The sequence below is a fragment of the Suncus etruscus genome, chromosome Y, assembly GCF_024139225.1.
Source record: "Suncus etruscus isolate mSunEtr1 chromosome Y, mSunEtr1.pri.cur, whole genome shotgun sequence".
Classification (NCBI taxonomy): Eukaryota; Metazoa; Chordata; class Mammalia; order Eulipotyphla; family Soricidae; genus Suncus; species Suncus etruscus.
Window position 1 is genome coordinate 1,353,160 of NC_064869.1, and position 20,241 is coordinate 1,373,400.

General features: G+C 46.1%; 1 protein-coding gene across 1 annotated transcript in view; it reads left to right on the forward strand.

The window, feature by feature from the left end:
- The window catches only part of LOC126000414 (lysine-specific demethylase 6A-like), a 199,751-nt gene extending 182,187 nt beyond the window's left edge, over positions 1-17,564 (forward strand). Inside the window, 4 exon segments of the mRNA XM_049767715.1 lie at positions 15,090-15,250; positions 16,098-16,210; positions 17,172-17,333; positions 17,443-17,564. Of these exon segments, the coding sequence (XP_049623672.1) occupies positions 15,090-15,250; positions 16,098-16,210; positions 17,172-17,333; positions 17,443-17,564 (558 nt within the window).
- Positions 17,565-20,241: the final 2,677 nt, after the last annotated feature.

Consider the following 20,241-nt stretch of genomic DNA (forward strand, 5'->3'; position numbering starts at 1 on the left):
ATTAATTTAATTTAAAATCTTCAATCAACCTTTGTTTAGTTTGGTTTGGTTTTGGGGCCATGCCTGGCAGTGCTCAGGTTTACTCCAGTGTGCTCAAGTACTAGGGGTGGAACTGGGTCTGTTCTGTGTAAGGCAAAGCCCTATCTGATTGGCTGTTACTGTGGCCCCTTAGCTTTTATTGACACTCAGGGGTTTGCTCCTGGCTATGCACTGAGAAATCGCTCCTGGCTGAGGGACCATATGGGATGCGGAGTATTGAACAAACTTAGAACCTTGTCAGCTCTGTTCAAGAAAAATAACCTACTGCTGCACATTCACTTCAGCTCCCTGCCCCTCAACTGCAGATATTAGATCACAATTAAACTGCAGATATTAAATCACAATTTTATTGCTTTATGTCTTTTCCATATTATGATTATCCACAGTGATTATCCTGTTGATTGAAATATAAAAACTTTAAAATAATTTGTCCAGAGCCATAGTACAGTGGATTATGCTATTTCTTTGCAAACAGACAACCAAGGTTTAACATCTAGCACTGTTTATGTCCCCTATGTCTACCAGCAATGATCCTTGTGTGCAGAGCCAAGAGTAAATGCTGAGCATTCTGGGTATGGCAATAAACAAAAAATATAAGCAAGAAAACAAAAAAGGAATAGTCTTATACTAAAGAGACCAATAAATAATATTTAGATTTGTGGGTTTGGTTTCTAATCTTATTACAAATTTATGCTTTCTATGTAATATATTTATGACTTTAAAGTAATTGGGAATGGAATTTTGTTTTATTTTTAATTTACTTAGTGTTAATATTAAGTGTCTGTTATTTTGAACACTTTTCTTTGTATGTTTGTATAAGTAAAACAGCTTTGAACAAAAATTTATTAAAATTATTTGATGCTTAATTTCCACAGTTTGAGTTTTAAAGACTTAATGTATAATTTAGTTGTTTATTTCCCTAATTGATTACATATTTCATATATGAATATGTATTATATGATTACTGAGCATAAAATAAATTTTTAATTTTTCACCTCTAATAGTTTTAATTACTACTTAAACAAGTATGCATATTTGTTCAAAGTAATCTCTTTAAATCTTTTCAATATCTAACAGTATTTACTATAGTAAATGATTATTGCTGAATACATTCTTTTGGCAGCATATAGAGTAAAAACCCAAATAAAAAGTCAAGTTTTATTCTAATGAAAACATTACATAAGTTCAATTTTAGTTTCCTTTTTCTACTTCAGAGTTTACTTTCTCTGTTGTGACCCTATAAGGGGTTAAGAAACTGAATATTGATCCAGAGAGGGGAAGAAGGGGGAGTGGTGAGTGCCGACCATTGGGGGCTCAGACTGGGGCTATGCTGACTCCAGAGTGGAGGAGGGGTGAATGATCTAGATACAACTTGGCACTCCACCATTGTAGCTAGTAGCTGAACTGCATTGACTGGCAGGAAGAGTGGGAGGTGCGATTGACCCTGACTCAACTGGAGACAGTGGGAGGGGCCAAACCTCAGCGAACTCAGCAAGCATACGCACATAGAACCGCACTTCAGAGAAGGAACCCAGCACCATACCACATGTGGCAAAAGAGGGCTGAAATCTGAAGGCATTGTACTTCAAGCCAAACCAATAAATGCAAAGAAATATAGGTAAGACACTAACAACTAGGGATATGGAGAGAAATCCTAACAAGTTTCCAAGTTCACCAAAACGCATAAGCCCAATATAAGAAGACCTAAAAGCAGACATGGCAAAAGAAATGCAAGCCATGGTAAAAGAAATTAAAGAATCACTAACCATTGAGTACAAGAAATCCATACATGAACAAATCAACTTAAAAAACTGTTACAGAACATCAGATATTCCATACAAATAGAATAAAAGAAAATAAAAAATGTCTTAGAAAGCCATATTTGTAGAATCACACAGTTGGAGAATCACAAAGAAGAACTCGAAGAAAAACTGCAAACAAAATTGACAAAGAAGCCAACAAGGAAATAAAAGGTAAAGCACTGGAAGAAAATGTTTAGTATTTAATAAACAAAGACAAAATAAATAATCTAAGAATCATAGATATACCAGAAAAGGAGGAAATAGGGAAAGGGGAAAAAATAAGTGGTCAGGAAAATAATAGTAGAAAACTTTCCTATCCTCTGGAAAGAGCCTTCAGTGCAAATCCAGGTAAAAATAGACCCTAAAAAACCAACACTAAGACATATAGTAATCCAAATGGCAAAAAAAAGAAAAGAAATATGAACTGCTTAAAGCAAAAAGGGAGAAAAAATATATACAAAGGATGGAACATAAGAATCAAACCAGATCTCCCATTTGAAACAATTCAAGCAAGAAGACATTATAATGACTGAATGAAATTTCCAACATTGAGTCCATTACCCAGCAAAACTCTCATTCATATAGGAGGGAAGACTAAAAACATTCTCAAACAAAAACGAACACACATTATTTGCACAAACAAAATCAATACTAAATTAGCTACTTAGACAAATTACACAATCCAAACTCCCTATTATAACATCCACCCTACACCAAGTAGGTTTCATCCCAGGAATGCAAGGCTGGTTTAACATCTGTAAATCTATCAACATAATACACAACATCAACAACAAAAATAAAAATTACATGATCATATCAATATACACAGAGAAAGCATTTGATAAGGTCCAACACCCATTTTGATCAAAACTCAGCAAGATGGGAATGGAAGGAACCTTTCTCAATATAGTTAAGGCCATCTACCACAAGCCAGAGGCAAATATTGTCCTCAATAGAGAAAAACTGAAAGCCTTTTCTTTAAATTCTGGCACAACACAAGGCTGTCCTCTCTCACCACTCCTATTCAACATAGCACTGGAAGTACTCGCTGTAGTGATTAGGCAAGAAAAAGATATCAAGGGAATCCAGATAGGAAAGGAAGAAGTCAAGCTCTCATTGTTTGCAGATGACATGATACTCTACTTAGAAAACCCTAAAGTCTCTACCGAAAAGATTCTAGAAACAATAGATTCATATAGCAAGGTGACAGGCTACAAAATTAACACAAAAAAATAAATGGCCTTTCTATACACCAATAGTAATAAGGAAGAAATGGACATCAAGAAAACAACCCCATTCACAATAGTGCTACACAAACTCAAATATCTTGGAATCAACTTGACTAAAAATGTGAAGGACCTATACAAAGAAAACTATAAAACTCTACTGCAAGAAATAAGAGAGGACACGCGGAAATGGAAGCACACACCCTGCTCATGGATTGGCAGGATTAACATAATTAAAATGACAATACTCCCCAAAGCATTGTACAGATTTAATGTGATCCCTCTAAAGATACCCATGACATTCTTCAAAGAAGTGGATCAGGCACATTTGAAATTCATATGGAACAATAAACACCCTCAAATAGCTAAAGCAATCATTGGGAAAAAGAATATGGGAGGAATTACTTTTCTCAACTTTAAACTGTACTACAAAGCAATAGTTATCAAAACAGCATGGTATCGGAATAAAGAAAGGTCCTCAGATCAGTGGAATAGGCTTGACTACTCAGAGAATGTTCCCCCAGACATACAATCACCTAATTTTTGATAAAGGAGCAAGAAATCCTAAATGGAGCAAAGAAAGCCTCTTCAACAAGTGGTGTTGGCACAACTGGCTAGCCACTTGCAAAAAATTGAACTTAGACCCCCAGCTAACATCATGTATGAAGGTAAAATCCAAATGGATGAAAGACCTCAATACCAGACCCGAAACCATTAGATATATAGAACAGCACATAGGTAAAAACACTCCAGGACATTGAGACAAAAGGCATCTTCAAGGAGGAAACTGCACTTTCCAAGCAACTGAAAGTAGAAATTAACAGATGGGAATATATTGAACTGAGAAGCTTCTGCGCCTCAAAGAAATAGCACCCAGAATACAAGAGCCCCCCACTGAGTGGGAGAAACTATTCACCCAATACCCATCAGATAAGGGGATAATCTCCAAAATATACAAGGCACTGACAGAACTTTACAAGAAAAAAACATCGAATCCCATCAAAAAATGGGAAGAAATGGACAGACACTTTGACAAAGAAGAAATACATATGGCCAAAAGACACATGAAAAAATGCTCCACATCACTAATCATCAGGGAGATGCAAATCAAAACAACTATGAGGTACTACCTCACACCCCAGAGATTGGCACACATCACAAAGAATGAGAACAAGCAGTGTTAGCAGGGATGTGGAGAGAAAGGAACTGTTATCCACTGCTGTTGGGAATGCCGTCTAGTTCAACCTTTATTGAAAGCAATATGGAGGTTCCTCCTAAATCCCGAAATCGATCTCCCATACGATCCAGCTATACCACTCCTAGAAATATACCCTAGGAACACAAAAATACAATACAAAAATCCCTTCCTTACACCTATATTCACTGCAGCACTATTTACCATAGCAAGACTCTAGAAACAGCCAAGATACCCTTCAACAGATGAATGGCTAAAAAAACTGGTACATATACACAATAGAATCTATTATACTGAGTGAAATAAGTCAGAGAGAGAGAGAAAGATGCAGAATGGTCTCACTCATCTATGGGTTTTAAGAAAAATGAGACATTTTTGCAATAATAATTTTCATGCACAAAAGAGAAAAAAGCTGGAAGTTACAGCTCACCTCATGAAGCTCACCGCAAACAGGGATGAGTTTAGTTAGAGAAATAACTACGATTTGAACTATCCTAATAATGAGAATGTACAAGGGAAATAGAAAGCCTGTCTAGAATACAGGCGGGGTTTGGGTGGTTAGGAGGGAGATTTGGGACATTGGTGATGGGTGGTGTTCTTTATAATACTGAAACCCAAATACAATCATGTATGTAATGAAGTTGGTTAAATAAAAAATTAAAAAAAAAAAGAATTGAGCTGCCATATGACCCAGCATTTGCTCTCCTGGGTATATATCCCCAAGTCAGAAGGACATGCATCCCAAAGTATATGCACCCCACTATTTATTCTAGCATTCAGTGCAATTGCCAAAATTTGAAACCAACCTTGATGTTCAACAACAGATGATTGGATCATGAAGATGTGGTATTTATACACAATGGAGTACACATAGCAGTTAGAAATGATAGAGTCATAGACTTTGCTGCAACAGGGATGGATCTATAAAATATTATGTTAAATGAAGCCAGATGATGAAAGATAAATGCAAAATTATAGCACTATTCTGAAGTACCTAGAATATACACCATATATATGTAATACTTTATAAACAAATACAACGGATTAACAGAGTAGAAACTCCATAAACTGTAATTGTCAACATTTACTGGGAAGTAGTGCCCAAAACAAGTGGAAGATGAACAACACAAAGCCTAGACTACACATTATACAATAAAGAAACCAATAACAGCTGAAAGAATAGAATAAAGAGAACGGGTATATAATCAGCCTTTTACTACAGGATCACAGGTAAAGAATACAATGGGAAGTCAGTGACTCCAGCCAAAGCGTTTTATAACAATATGTTAAATGCCTTAATCTTTTAACCTCAGGTTTTCTTTTTTATATATAATATCTTTATTTAAACATCTTGATTACAAATATGATTGTGATTAGGTTTCAGTCATGTAAAGAACACCCCCCTTCACCAGTGCAATATTTCCACCACCAATATCCCAAATCTCCCTCCATCCCACCCCACCCCCACCTGTATTCTAGACAAGCTTTTCAGTTCCCTCATTCATTCACATGGTTATGGTAGCTCTTAGTGTAGTTATTTCTATAACTGCACTCACCACTCTGTGATGAGCTTCATGGAGTGAGCTGGAAGTTCCAACCCTCCTGAATTTATCTTTGATAATTGTTGCAAAAATGACTTTTATTTTTCTTAAAACCCATAGATGAGTGAGACTATTCTGCGTCTATCTATCTCCCTCTGACTTAATTCACTTAGCAAGATAGATTCCATGAATACTAAAATTTCATGACTATCTCTCCTGATGGCTGCATAATGTTCCATTGTGTATATGTACCACAGTTTCTTTAGCCATTCATCTGTTGAAGTGCATCTTGATTGTTGACAAAGCCTGGCTATAGTGAATAGTGCTGCAATAAATAAAGGTGAAAGGAAGGAATTTTTGTATTGTTTTCTTGTGTTCCTAGAGTATATTCCTAGGAGTGTTATAGCTGGGTCAAATGGGAGCTAAATTTTCAGTTTTTTTGGAGAAATCTCCATATCGCTTTCCATAAAGGTTGGACTAAACTTTCTCTCTACATCCCCGCCAGTACTGATTGTTATCATTCTTTGTGATGTGTACCAATCTCTGTGCTATGAGATGGTAACCTCAGATTTTCTATCCACAGGATTTCTTGGATACAAAGGGCAGACAACTTAAGTTTATACTTTGGTTCCAAGTTACACTAGATAACATACTCAGTTTGCATTTTGAAAATGTCTTGATAAAACACTTTAATATACATTTATCTCTGGGTTATGGCCTCTATTAGTACCTGAAGCATGTGATCAGCCAGACCATGGAACCAGTTAACTGTGAACCACAGACTTATAGGACCTACTCATTGAGCACATTTAGTCAAATTAAATCTCCTTTCTCTTTTCTTCACTCCACACAACTTTTTCTTTTCTTCTACCTGTTCCTCATTATCATCAGTTCAATCTATGTCAAATAAAAAACAGACTGTTACTCTCTTTAGGAAAGGACATTTGATACATAAGGTGCAGCGGACAATACTACATAGAGTAATCACCTACATAGATAGACCTCATTAACAATTGTTTAGTACTCAAGATGCAAAACCTATGTGTATTCTAAACTGCTCCAATCATCACATAGTCCTGAAACCCTCATTTCGGAAGACCCAACCCCATCACTAATCCCTAGAATTTAAGAAAACCTCCCAACTTTGACACACTGGCCCAATCTCTCTTAGTAGATTTATTAGTTTCTTTACTTTTTTTATTATATTTACCTATTTCTATTCTCTTATTTCTTGCTCTCCCCTCCTCTTTTTCTTAAGCTATACCTAAGCTAACTATTGTATGTTTCTATGTGGGCATGAGCACATAGATGACTCCACCAAGAGAATCAAACGTAAATTGTAAACAACCTTTGCCTAAAGTGTATAATTCTCCTCATATATACTATTCCCTTTCATTCCCCTTCTGAAATCTTTTTATCCCTTCACCCTTCAATCCCAACCTAATATCTCACCTTATTAAAACTCTTTACCCTCAGTTCTTAACCCATTAGGTATCAAGACCGACTGCCTACTCCAATAAGCCATTACTCAGCACCCAAGTGAAGGGACACTCTCTCAGACCCACACTTTGTATTTGGCAAGAAACTAAAACCAACACCCCTGTATGTTCATACAGTGTGGCCCTCCTCACTTTCTCAACAAATATGGACTGTTGTTTGGTATGATACTTGGTTCCAGAAGGATCCCCAGTACAAGAACTGTACCCAAAACCTCTCTGCTACAAATCTTTTCTCAATCTCAAGGAGACTAGGGTGTGAAATGAAAATGTGCCCTGGAGTCCATACCCACAAGAAAATCTAAAAAGACAATGGGGAAGCCTATATTTCCTTTATAAGTTTAAGACCTACCTCTTAACCTGTTTTTCCCAAATGTAGGGTAGTCTCCTGCATCACTTTGTTTCCTTAATACTTCTTTTAACTCATTAAAAATTTTTCTTTATATATATATATGTATATATATATTCTTATTTTTTGTCTTGTCTAATGTCTTCTCTTTCTTAACTTCACCTCTTTTGGTTTTGCTTCATACAAAAAATTACAATAAAAAGTCTTGCCTGGGAAAATAGTTCAAAACGAGAGCACAGAGAGGATGGTGCCTGACACTCCCACCCCCAAATGCTCCAGCAATATAATATAGCACCATTTCTTCCTGCAAAGGCATACTAAAAAGGGGGATTTTATGTATAGAAACAAACTCATATCTACAAGGGAGAACACATACCTTTCTACAATACAGGGGTACCTCCCACCTTGAACATATGTCATGTGGACCCAACTTAGACTCCAGGTGATTAGACAGCAACCATCCAGATCCCTAGATCCCAGACATAGAGCTGTTCTCTGCAATAGCTCCAGGAATCAAACTCCCTCTGAGACATTTTAATACTGCTTTGACACCAACATGCGCCAGTTTTGATTATGATATCTTGACAAAGAAAATGGCAACAACTTGACCTAAGAGCAGTTTGTCTTACCTCACCATCTAACAATAAGGTGAAATCAGAAAACTTGTCATCCTTTGATCTGTGCAAAAGCCAAGATCACTATCTACAGAAGACTGATGGTGACAACCACAACTGGGCAGAACATCTCCTGGGACCAATAAAAAAAGCCCTAGTCTAAGATTTGGCCTACGATTGTACAACAACCAAGATCTCTAATTCCAGAGGTCAGACTGAGACAACTGCAACTGAACAGGTGTTCTGGAAACATAATGACTCTATCCTAGGCTTCATTCTAGGACCAGTACAAAAACCAAGTCCAGCATCTACAAATGATTGATTAAAACCACAATGATGATTGGGGCCGGGCGGTGGCGCTGGAGGTAAGGTGCCTGCCTTGCCTGCGCTAGCCTAGGACGGACCGCGGTTCGATCCCCCGGCGTCCCATATGGTCCCCCAAGAAGCCAGGAGCAACTTCTGAGCGCATAGCCAGGAGTAACCCCTGAGCGTCACAGGGTGTGGCCCAAAAACCAAAAAAAAAAAAAAAAACCACAATGATGGAACAGAACTTCTAGAATCGTAAAGAAAGACTTCATCATAGGCTCCATTCTTTGACCTGTGCAGATTCCAAGATCTCTAGATACAGAGGTTTGATTTCATCATCCATGATCAGCAGATGTTTCCCATACATCACAAAAGTACCCAGGGGAGAATAAATGAAAATGTATGGAATCTGTAGTTATTCCCATGGTGGTATACTTCAAGGGTGGAGAACCCTGTATCTCTTAGGCCAAGGGAATTTCCTTTCTAATTCCCCAATATTTACTGTGTCTATGCAGGAAAAAAAAAAGAAACAGCACAAAATAACTTATTTTGGTTTTGTTATTGGTGTTTTTTTTATTTTTTTTTTGTGTCTTCTTTTCCTGCCTGGATTCTTGCTTTACTTTTGCTCCTTGCTTGGTTTTATGCTTTTTGGCAAAGGCTCAGGCAGACATAATCTTGTCAGGAGACAGAATAAGTCAAGAAAGGCTTCAGTTGACATATTTTCTTCAGTGCTCAGCACAGGGTGGGCTGACCACCAAAAAGGGGTAAAGCATGACTCCTGCCATCCTACTTTCCCGGTTTTCCTGCTTTGCAAAATGCTTTTCTTTCTGCTTTGCTCCCTGCCATGATATCTGTTTTGTTTTTGGCATGGTTTCCAGTTTTGATCCTGCCAAGTTTCCTGCTTTGATTTTTGCCAGGTTTCTTGCTTTTCTGCATGAGGCATTCAAGAATGGCCCCAGCAGAATCAGAGTCAGAACAAAATCAAGCTAAGAAGAACCTCAGTAGACATCATTTCTTCAGGACTCAAAAAGTAAAGCCTGATTCTTGCCTTGTGTTTTGTTTGTTTGTTTGTTTGTTTGTTTGTTTTTGTTTCATGCCTGGTTACCTAAATTATTCCTTGCCTTGTATCACTTTTTGCTCAAAGCCTTGTTTTCTTCTTTGCTTTTATCCTGGTTTCCTGCTTTTATTAGGCAGTAAAGGAAAGTCCCAAACATACATAATTTTATCAGGACCAAGAAATGCCTAGAAATGCTCATAGAACATAATTGTTCAGGGCTCTGACAGGGTAGGTTGACTGCCCACAAAGTGTGCAGCTTAATTCATGACTTATGTTTGGGCAAAAACAAAACATGACATAGAAGGCTGCTGCTTTGCTTGATGCCTGGTTTCCTGCTTTGCTTCTGCCCTGTTTCCTGTTTTGCTCCCTCCCTGGTATTGTGCAGGTAAGAAAGGCCCTAGCAAATAAAATGTCACGACCCAGAAAAAGACAGGAGAGGCATAAGCACACAGAATTTATTTAGAGATCTACAAGGGTAGGATGACTACAAACAAGGAGGGGAGCCTAATTTCTGTTGTGTATTTGCTCAATTTCTGGCTTCTTGCTTTGCTCTCAGCCTGGATTCCTTCTTTCCTCCTGGACTTTTTTCTGCTTTGCTGCTTGACTTATTTTCTGCTTTTATGCTTGAGGCAGCCAATAATAACCCCAACTGAATATAATCTCATCAGGACAAAGCATAATCCAAGAAATGACTTAGTAAGCATAACTTACTCAGGGCCTGCACAGGGTAGACTGAGTCCACCCATTAAGGGTTGAGACTGATTCTATCAGGGCACAAAAATATATAAAAGGCCATGGCCCTGTTCCCTGCCTGGTGTCCTGCTGTGATCTAGGCTGTTTTCAGGCTTACTCCTTGCTTGGTTTTATTTTTTTATAAATTTTATTTTGACCAAAGTGGATTACATATCTTTCACAGTAATATTTTAGGTACATATTGACATTGAATAAGGAAAATTCCCTCCGCCAATGTTGTCCTCACTACACTCCCATTTTCAGCATGCATTCCATATTCTCCTCTCTTACCCCCCAGGCTGCTAGTATAAGTGTTGCTCTCTGTGAATAGCTAGTTGTACATGGGGTTTTGATTCTGTTGTCGTTGGCTTTGGGTCTGGTGTTTAAGTCCAATCGTTTTTATTACTTAGTAATAATACAAATATTTGACCTTGGTACTCGTCATTATTTCCCAATAAATTTGAGAGGCGGAACAAGATGGTTCAAGTTATGTGGTTTTGTTTGAAGAAAAGAAAAAAATGGAGTAAAAATTAAATATGCAAAAAATGGATAGAGTCCTTCTGAGACTATAAATATCCATTTAAGAGAAGAAAAGGGAAAAGGGAGAGAAACAACAATACAAAAAAATCAAAAAGGAATCCCAAAAGAACTACAGAAATAAAGACAACCACCAAACAAAACCCGTTCCCATATTTCACCCTGGACTCTAGGCCTGTCCTGAGCAACCAGCACGGGTGGCCTGCTCTGGGTTCCAGGTGGACTCCATCAGGGGTCTCCAGACTTCTCCCCTTCTCTACACTAGAGAGGAGGAGCAAAGTGAGGGGCTGGGCAGATATCTGGCTTCCAGTTCCTTGATCCTGAAGGCCAACTCTTCCTAGGTTTGGGGTTAGGGGACATCCCATGCCGGATGCCATTCTCCCTAGCTTGGGGGTGCTAGGAGGCTTGGCAGGCCTCCAGCAGTTCTCCTATTTTCCCCTGAACTCTAGGCCTGGTTCAGTGCCACCACGGGTGGCCTGCTGGGGTTTCAGTTGGACTCCATTAGTCGTCTCCAGCCTCCCCCCCCCCCCCACTTCTACACTAGAAAAGAGGAACAAAGGGAGGGGTCGGGCAAATAGCTGCTTCTGGTGCCTTGATCATGGAGGCCAGCTCTTCCCAGGTATGGGGTTACGGGACACCCTATGCCGGATGGCATTCTGCCTAGCTTGGGTGGTGCTGGAATATGTGGCAGGCCTCCAGCCATTCCTATATTTCACTCTGGGCTCTAGGCCTGGCCTGAGTACCACCACGGGTGGCCTGCTGTGGGTTCCAGGTGGACTCCATTAGGGGTCTCCAGGCTTCCCCCCTCTCTACTTTAGGGAGGAGGAGTAAAGTTAGGGGCCGGGCAGATAGCTGGCTTCTGGTGCCTTGATCCTGAGGCCAGCTATTACCAGGTATGGAGTTCGGAGACACCCCATGCCAGATGGCATTTACCCTAGGTTGGGGGGTGCTGGGAGGCTTGGAAGGCCTCCAGCCATTCCCCTATTTCCCCTTGGAGTCTAGGCCTGGCCGGAGTGCCACCTGGATTGGCCTGCTATGGGTTCCAGGTGGACTCCATTAGGGGTCTCATGGCTTCCCCCCTCTTTACACTAGAGAGGAGAGCAAAGGGAGAGGGTGAGCAGATAGCTGGCTTCTGGTGCCTAGATCCTGGAAGCCAGCTTTTCCCAAATATATGATTAGGGGACACCCCATGCTGGATGGCATTTTCTCTAACGTAAGCGGTGCTGGGAGGCTTGGCAGGCCTCCAGCCATTTTCCTATTTCCTCCTGGACTCTAGTCGTTGCCCGAATGCCATCTCAGGTGGCCAGCTGTGGGTTCCAGGTGAACTGCATTAGGGGACTCCAGGCTTCCCCCCCCCCTCTTTACACTAGAGAGGAGTAGCAAAGGGAGGGGTGGGCAGATAGCTGGCTTCCATTGCCTTGATCCTGGAAGCCACCTCTTTTCAGGTATGGAGTTAGGGGACACCCTATGTCGGATGGCATTCTCCCTAGATTGGGGAGTGCTGGCAGGCTTGGCAGGCCTCCAGCCATTCCACTATTTCCCCCTAGACTCTAGGCCAGGCCTAGAGCCACCTCGGGTGGCCTGCTGTAGTTCCAGGGGTCTCCAGGATTCCCCCACCCTTTAGGGAGAAGGAGCAAAGGAAGGTGCTGGGCAAATAGCTGGCTTCTGCCTTGATCCTGGAGGCCAGCTCTTCCCAGGTACGGGGTTAGGAACACTCCATGCCGGGTGGCATTCTTCCTAGCTAGGGGGGCTTGGCAGGCATCCAGCCATTCCCTTTTTTTTTGGTCTGGAATCTAGGCCTGGCCTGACTGCCACCTTGGGTGGTCTGCAGTGGGTTCCAGATGGACTTCATTAGGGGTCTCCAGGCTTCCCCCCACTACACTAGGGAGGAGGAGCAAAGGGAGGGGCTGGGAAGATAGCTGGCTTCCAGTGCCTTGATCCTGGAGGCCAGCTCTTCTCAGGTATGGAGTTAGGGGACACCCCATGCTGGATGGCATTATCTCTAGATTAAGGGGTGGTGGGAGGTTGGCAGGCCTCCAGCAGTGCCCCAATTTCCTACAGACTCTGAGCCTGGCCTGATTGCTACCTCGGGTGGCCTGCTCTGGGTTCCAGGTGGACTCCATTAGGGGTCTCAATGTCCCGCCCTACACTAGGGAGGAGGAGCAGAGGGGCAGATAGCTGCCTTGAAACTGGAGGCCAGTTTTCCCAGATATGAGATTAGGGGACATCCCATGCAGGATGGCATTCTCCCTAGCTTGGGGGTGCTGGGAGGCTTCGTAGGACTCCAGCCGTTCCCCTATTTCCCCTGGACTCTAGGCCTGGCCTGAGTTCCACCTCGGTGGCCTGCTGTGGTTTCCAGGTCGACTCCTTTAAGGGTCTCCAGGCTTTCCCCGCCTCTACATTAGGGAGGAAGAGCAAAGGGAGGGGCTGGGCAAATGGTTGGCTTTTGATGACTTGATCCTGGAGGCCAGCTCTTCCCAAGTATGGAATTAGGGGACATCCCATGCAGGATGGCATTCTTCCTAGCTTGGGGGTGCTGGGAGTCTTGGTAGGCATCCAGCAGTTCCCCTATTTCCCCTGTACTCTAGGCCTGGTCTGAGTGCCAATTCAGTGGCCTGCTGTGGGTTCCAGGTGGACTCCATGAGGGGTCTCCAGACTTCCCACCCCTCTTTACACTAGGGAGGAAGAGTAAATGTGGGTCTGGGCATATAGTTGGCTGCTGGTGCCTTGAATATGGAGGCCAGCTCTTCCCAGGTATGCGGTTAGGGGACACCCCATTTTTCTTAGTTTCGGGGGTGTTGGGAGGCTTGCAGGCCTCGAGTCTTTCCCCTATTTCCAAATGGACCCAAGGCCTGGCCTGAATACCACCATGGGTGGCCTGCTGTGGATTCCAGATGTATTCCATTAGGGGGCTCCAGGCTTCTACCCACTATCTAAACTAGGGAGGAGGGGCAAAGGGAGGAGCCAGGCAGATAGTTGGCTTTTGGTGCCTTGATCCTGGAGGCCACCTCTTATCAGGTATAAGTTTAGGAGACATCCCATGCTGTATGGCATTTTGGGAGGTGCTGGGAGGCTTGGCATGACTCCAGTCATTCCCTTATTTCCCCTTAGACTCTAGGCCTGGCCTGAGTGCCACCTTCGTTGGCCTGCTATGGGTTCCAGGTGGACTCCATAAGGGGTCTCCAGGCTTCCCCCTCTCTACACTAAGGAGGAGTTGCAAAGGGAGAGGCTGGGCAGATAGTTGGCTTCCAGCGCCATGATCCTGGAGGCCAGTTCTTACCAGGTATGGGGTAGGGGGCATCCATGCCGGATGGCATTCTCCCTAGCTTGGGGGGTGCTGGGAGGCTTGGCAGGCCTCCAGCCATTCCCCTATTTTCCCCTGGATTCTAGGCCTGGTCTGAGAGCCACATCAGGTTGCATACTGTGGGTTCCAGGTGGACTCATTAGGGGTCTCCAGGATTCCACCCCTCTCTAAACTAGGGAGGAGGAGGAGTAAAGGGAGGGGCCAGGCAGATAGCCGCTTTTGGTGTCTTGATCCTGGTGGTCAGCTCTTCCCAGGTATGGTGTTAGGGACAGTCCATACTGGATGGCATCCTCTCTATCTTGGGGGGCTTAGCAGGCCCCTAGTCATTCCCCCATTTCCCCCTGGACTCTAGCCTGGCCTGAGTGCCACCTCGGGTGGCCTGCTGTGGGTTTCAGGTGGACTCCATTAGGGGTCTCCAGGCTTCCCCCTCTACACTAGGGAGGAGGAGCAAAGGGAGGGGCAGGGCAGATAACTGGCTTCCGGTGCCTTGATCATGAAGGCCAGCTCTTCCAAGGTATGGGGTGAGGGGACACCCAAATCGAATAGCATTCTCCCTAGCTTGAAAGGAGCTGGGAGGCGTGGCAGGCCTCCCGCCATTCTCCTATTTCCTACTGGACCCTAGGCCTTGCCAGAGTGCCACTTATTGGCCAGCTGTGGGTTCCAGGTGGACTCCATTAGAGGTCTCAAGGCTTCACCCCTCTACACTAGAGAGTAGGAGCAAAGGGAAGGGCTGGGCAGATAGCTAGCATCTGGTGCCTTGATCCTGGAAGCCAGATTTTCCCAAATATATGTAGGTAATACCCCATGTTGGATGGCATTCTACCTAACTTAAGGGGTGCTGGGAGGCTTGGCAGGCCTCCAGTCGTCTTCCTATTTCCTCCTGGACTCTAGGCATTGCCAGATGCCACCTCGGGTGGCCAGCTGTCGGTTCCAGGTGACTCCATTAGGGGTCTCGAGGCTTCACCCCCTCTCTACACTATAGAGGAGCAAAGAGAGGAGCAGGGCAGATTGCTGGCTTCTGGTGCCTTGATCCTGGAGGCCAGTTCTTCCCGGTATGGGGTTAGGGGCCACCCCATGCCGGATAGCATTCTCCCTAGCTTGGCGGTGCTGGGAGGCTTGGCAGGCCTCCGGCCATTCCCCTATTTTACCCTGGACTCTAGGCCTGCCTGAGTGCCACTTTGGGTGGCCTGCTGTGGATTCCAGGTAACTCCATTAGAAATCTCCAGGCTTTGCCCCCCTCTCTACACTAGGGAGGAAGAGCAAAGAGATGGGCTCCACTATTTCCCCTTAAACTCTAGTCCTGGCCTGAGTGCCACCTCGTGTGGTCTGCTGTGTGTCCAGGTGAACTCCATTAGGGGTCTCTAGGCTTCCCACCTCTACACTAGGGAGGAGAAGCAAATGGAGGGCCAGGCAGATAGCTGGCTTCTGGTGTTTTGATCCTGGAGGCCAGCTCTTCCCAGATATGGGGTTAGGGACACTCCATGCCAAATGGCATTCTCCCTAGCTTGGGGGGCTTGGCAGGCCTCCAACCATTCCCTTTTTTCTCCCTAGAATCCAGGCCTGAGTGCCACCTTGATTGGACTGCAGTGTGTTCCAGTGCACTCCATTAGTGGTCTCCAGGTTTCCCAACCTCTCTGGACTAGGGAGGAGGAGCAAAGAGAGGGGCCGGGCTAATACCTGGCATCTGGTGCCTTGATCCTGGTGGCCAGATCTTCCCAGGTTTGGGGTTAGGGGACACCCCATGCTGGATGCATTCTCCCTAGCTTGGAGTGTGCTGGGAGGCTTGGCAGACCTCCAGCAGTTCTCCTATTTCCCCCTGAACTCTTGGCCTATTATGAGTGCCACAACGAGTGCCCTGCTGTGGGTTCAGCAGTTCCCCTATTTCCCCCTGGACGTTAGGACTGGCCTGAGTAAACCTCTGGTGGCCATCTGTGGGTTCCAGGTGAACACCATTAGGGGTTTCAGTCGACCCCCACTCTACACTATAAAGGAAGAGCAAAGAGAGGGCCAGGGCAAATAGCTGGCTTCCATGCCTTGATCCTGGAGGCCAGCTCTTCACAGGTATGGGGTTAGGGGACACCCCATGCTGGATGGCATTCTCCCTAAATTAAGGGGTGCTTGGAGGCTGGCAGGCCTCCAGCAGTTTCCCAATGTCCTACAGGACTCTAGGCCTGGCCTGAGTGCCACCTCGAGTGGCCTACTTTGAGTTCCAGGTGTACTCCATTAGGTGTCTCCAGATTCCCCCCTTACACTAGGGAGGAGGAGCAAAAGGAGAGGACGGGCAGATAGCTGGCTTCCGTGCTTTGATCCTGGATGCCAGTTCTTCCCAGGTATGGGGTTAGGGTACACCCCATGCTGGATGGCAGTCTCCCTAGCTTGAGGGGTGCTGGATGGGTTGGCAGGCTTCCAGCCATTCCTCTATTTCCCTTGGGACTCTAGGCCTGGCCTGAATGCCACCTCGGTTGGCCTGCTGTGGGTTCCAGGTGGACACCGTTAGGGTTCTCCAGGCTTCCCCCTCTCTCTACACTAAGGAGGAGAAAAAAAGGAGAAGCTGATCAGATAGTTGGCTTCTGGTGCCTTGATCCTGGAGGCCAGTTCTTCCTAGGTATGGGGTTAGGGAACACCCCTTCCGGATGCCATTCTTCCTAGCTTGGGTGGTGCCAGGAGGCGTTGCTGGCCTCCAGCCATTCCCATATTTCCCTCTGGACACTAGGCCTTGCATGAGTGCCACAACAGGTGGCCTGCTGTGGGTTCCAGGTGAACTACATTAGGGGTCTCCAGGTTTCCCCTCTCCCACTAGGGAAAAGGAGCAAAGTGAGGGGCTGGGCAGATAGTTGGCTTCTGGTGCCTTGACCATGGAGGCCACCTCTTCCCATGTATGGGGCAGGGACACTCCAATGCCGGATACCATTCTCTCTATCTTGGGGGCTTGGCAGGCCTAAGCCATTTCCCTATTTCCCCCTTGACTTTAAGCCTGGCCTAGTCCACCTATGATGGCGGTCTGTGGGTTCAAGGTGGACATCATTAGGGGTCTTCAGGCATCTCCCCCTCTCTACACTAGAGTGGAGGAACAAAGAGAGGGGCCGGCAAATAACTGGCTTCCATGTCTTGATCCTGGATGCCAGCTCTTTCCCGGTATGCAGTTAGGGGAGATCCCATGCCTGATGGCATTCTCTCTAGCTTGGGGGGTGCTGGCAGACTTGGCAAGCCTCCCGAAGTTCCTCTATTTCCCCCTGGACTTTAGGCCTGGTCATAGTGCCACCTCGGTTGGCCTGCTTTGTGTTCCAGGTGGACTTCATTAGGGGTCTCCAAGCTTTTTCCCCCCTCTTTAAAGAGAAGGAGCAAAGGGAGGTGCTGGGCAAATAGCTGGCTTCTGGTGCCTTGATCCTGGAGCCCAGCTCTTCTCAGGTATGGGGTTAGGGACACTCCATGCCGGATGGCATTCTCCCGAGCTTGGAGGGCTTGGCAGGCCTACAGTCATTCCCTTTTTTCTCCCTGGAATCTAGGCCTGGCCTGAGTGCCACCTCGAGTGACCTGCAGTGGGATCCAGGTGGTCTCCATTAGGGGTCTCCAGGTTTCCCCCCTCTACACTAGAAAGGAGGAGCAAAGGGAGGGGCCGGGCAGATAGCTGGCTTTCAGTGCCTTAATCCTGGAGGCCAGCTCTTCCCAGGTTTGGGATAGGGGACACCCCATGCTGGATGGCATTCTCCCTAGATTAAGGGGTTCTAGGAGGCTGGCAGGCCTCCGGCAGTTCCCCAATGTTCTACGGAACTCTAGGCATGGTGAGTGCCACCTTGCGTGGTCTGCTGTGGGTTCCAGGTGGACTCCATTAGGGATCTCCAGGCTTCCCCCCTCTATATTAGGGAGGAGGAACAAATGGGGGGTTGGGACAGGCAGATAGCTGACTTCCGGTGCCTTGATTCTGAAGGCCAGCTTTTCCTAGATATGGGATTAGGGGACATCCCATGCAGGATGACATTCTCCCTAGCTTGTGGGTGCTGAGAGGCTAGGTAGGCCTCCAGCCATTCCCCAATTTCCCCTGGACTCAAGGCCTGGCCTGAGTGCCACCTCAGTTGGCCTGCTGTGGGTTACAGGTGGTCTCCATTAGGTTCTTCAGTCGTCCTCTTCTCATTACACTAGGAAGGAGGAGCAAAGGGAGGGGCCGGGCAAATAGCTGGCTTCTGGAGCCTTGATCCTGGATGCCAACTCTTCCTAGGTACGGGGTTAGGGGACACCCCATGCTGAATGGCATTTTTCCTAGCTTGGGGGGTGCTGGAGGGTTGGCAGGCCTCCAGCCATTTCCCTATTTCCCTTGGGACTCAAGGCATAGCCTGAGTACCACCATGGGTGGCCTGCTGTGGGTTCCAGGTGGACTCCATTAGGGGTCTCCAGGCTTTTCCCCCTCTCTATACTAGGGAGGAGGAGCAAAGGGAGGGGCCAGTTAAATATCTGGCATCCGATGCCTTGATTATGAGGTCAGCTCTTCCCAGGTTTGGGGTTAGGAGACACTCCATGCCAGATGCATTCTCCCTAGCTTGGGAGGGGGGTGCTGGGAGGCTTGGCAGACCTCCAGCAGTTCTCCTATTTCCCCCTGAACTCTAGGCCTGGCATGTGTGCCACAACGAGTGTCCTGTGGGTTCAGGTGGACTTCATTAGGGGTCTCCACGCTTCCCCCCTCTATACAAGGAAGGAGGAGCAAAGGGAGGGGACGGACAGATCGATGGCTTCTGGTGCCTTGATCCTGAGGCCAGCTTTCCCCATATATTGTGTTAGGGGACATCCCATGCAGAATGGCATTCTCCCTAGCTTGAGGGGTGCTGGGAGGCTTAGCAGGCCTTAAACCTTTCCCCTATTTCCAAATGGACTCTAGGCCTGGCCTGAGTACCAACACGGGTGGCCTACTGTGGGTTCCAGGTGGACTCCATAAGGAGTCTCCAGGTCTCCCCCCCCTGCTCTACACTAGGGAGGAGGAGCAAAGGGAGGGTCGGGCAGAGAGCTGGCTTCTGTTGCCTTGATCCTGGAGGCCAGCTCTTCCCAGGTATAGGGTTAGGGACACTCTATTCCAGATGGTATTCTCCCTAAGTTGGGGGGCTTGGCAGGCATCCTCCATTCCCTTTTTTCTCCCTGGAATCTAGGCCTGGCCTGAGTGCCACCTCGGGTGGCCTGCTGTGGGTTACAGGTGGACTCATTAGGCATCTCCAGGCTCCCCCCCCCACTTCTACACTAGGGAGGAGAGCAAAGGGAGGGGCCCGGCAGATCTAGCCTTCAGTGCCTTGATCCTGGATGCCAGGTCTTCCCAGGTATGAGGTTAGGGGACACCCTATGCCAAATGGCATTCTGCCTAGCTTGATTGGTGCAGGCCGCATTACAGACCACCAGCTGTTCCTATATTTCCCTCTGGACTCTTGGCCTGGCCTGAGTAACACCGAGGGTGGCCTGCTGTGGGTTCCAGGTGGACTCCATTAAGGTTTTTCAGGCTTCCCACCCTCTCTACAGTAGGGAGGAGGAGCAAAGTGAGGGGCTGGGCAGATAGCTGGCTTCCAGTGCCTGGATCCTGGAGGCCAGCTATTCTCAGGTATGGGGTTTGAAGACACCCCATGCCGGATAGCATTTACCCTAGCTTGGGGTGCTGGGAGGCTTGGCATGCCTCCAGCCATTCCCCTATTTGCCCTAGGACTCTTGGCCTGGCCAGAGTGCCACCTCGGTTGGCCTTCTATGGGTTCCAGGTGGACTCTATTACAGGTCTCCAGTCCTCCCCGCATCTCTACACTAGGGAGGAGGAGCAAAGGGAGGAGCCGGGCAGATATCTGGCTTTCTGTGCCTTGTTCCTGGAGGCCAGCTCTTTTCTGATATGCTGTTAGGGACACCCCATTTTGGATACCATTCTTCCTAGCTTGGGGGTTGCTGGGAGGCTTCCCATATTTCACCCAGGACTCTAGGCCTGGCCTCAGTACCACCACGGTTGACTTTCTCTGGGTTTCAGGTGGACTCCATTAGGGATCTCCAGGCTTCCTCGCATCTCTACACTAGGAGGAAGAGTAAA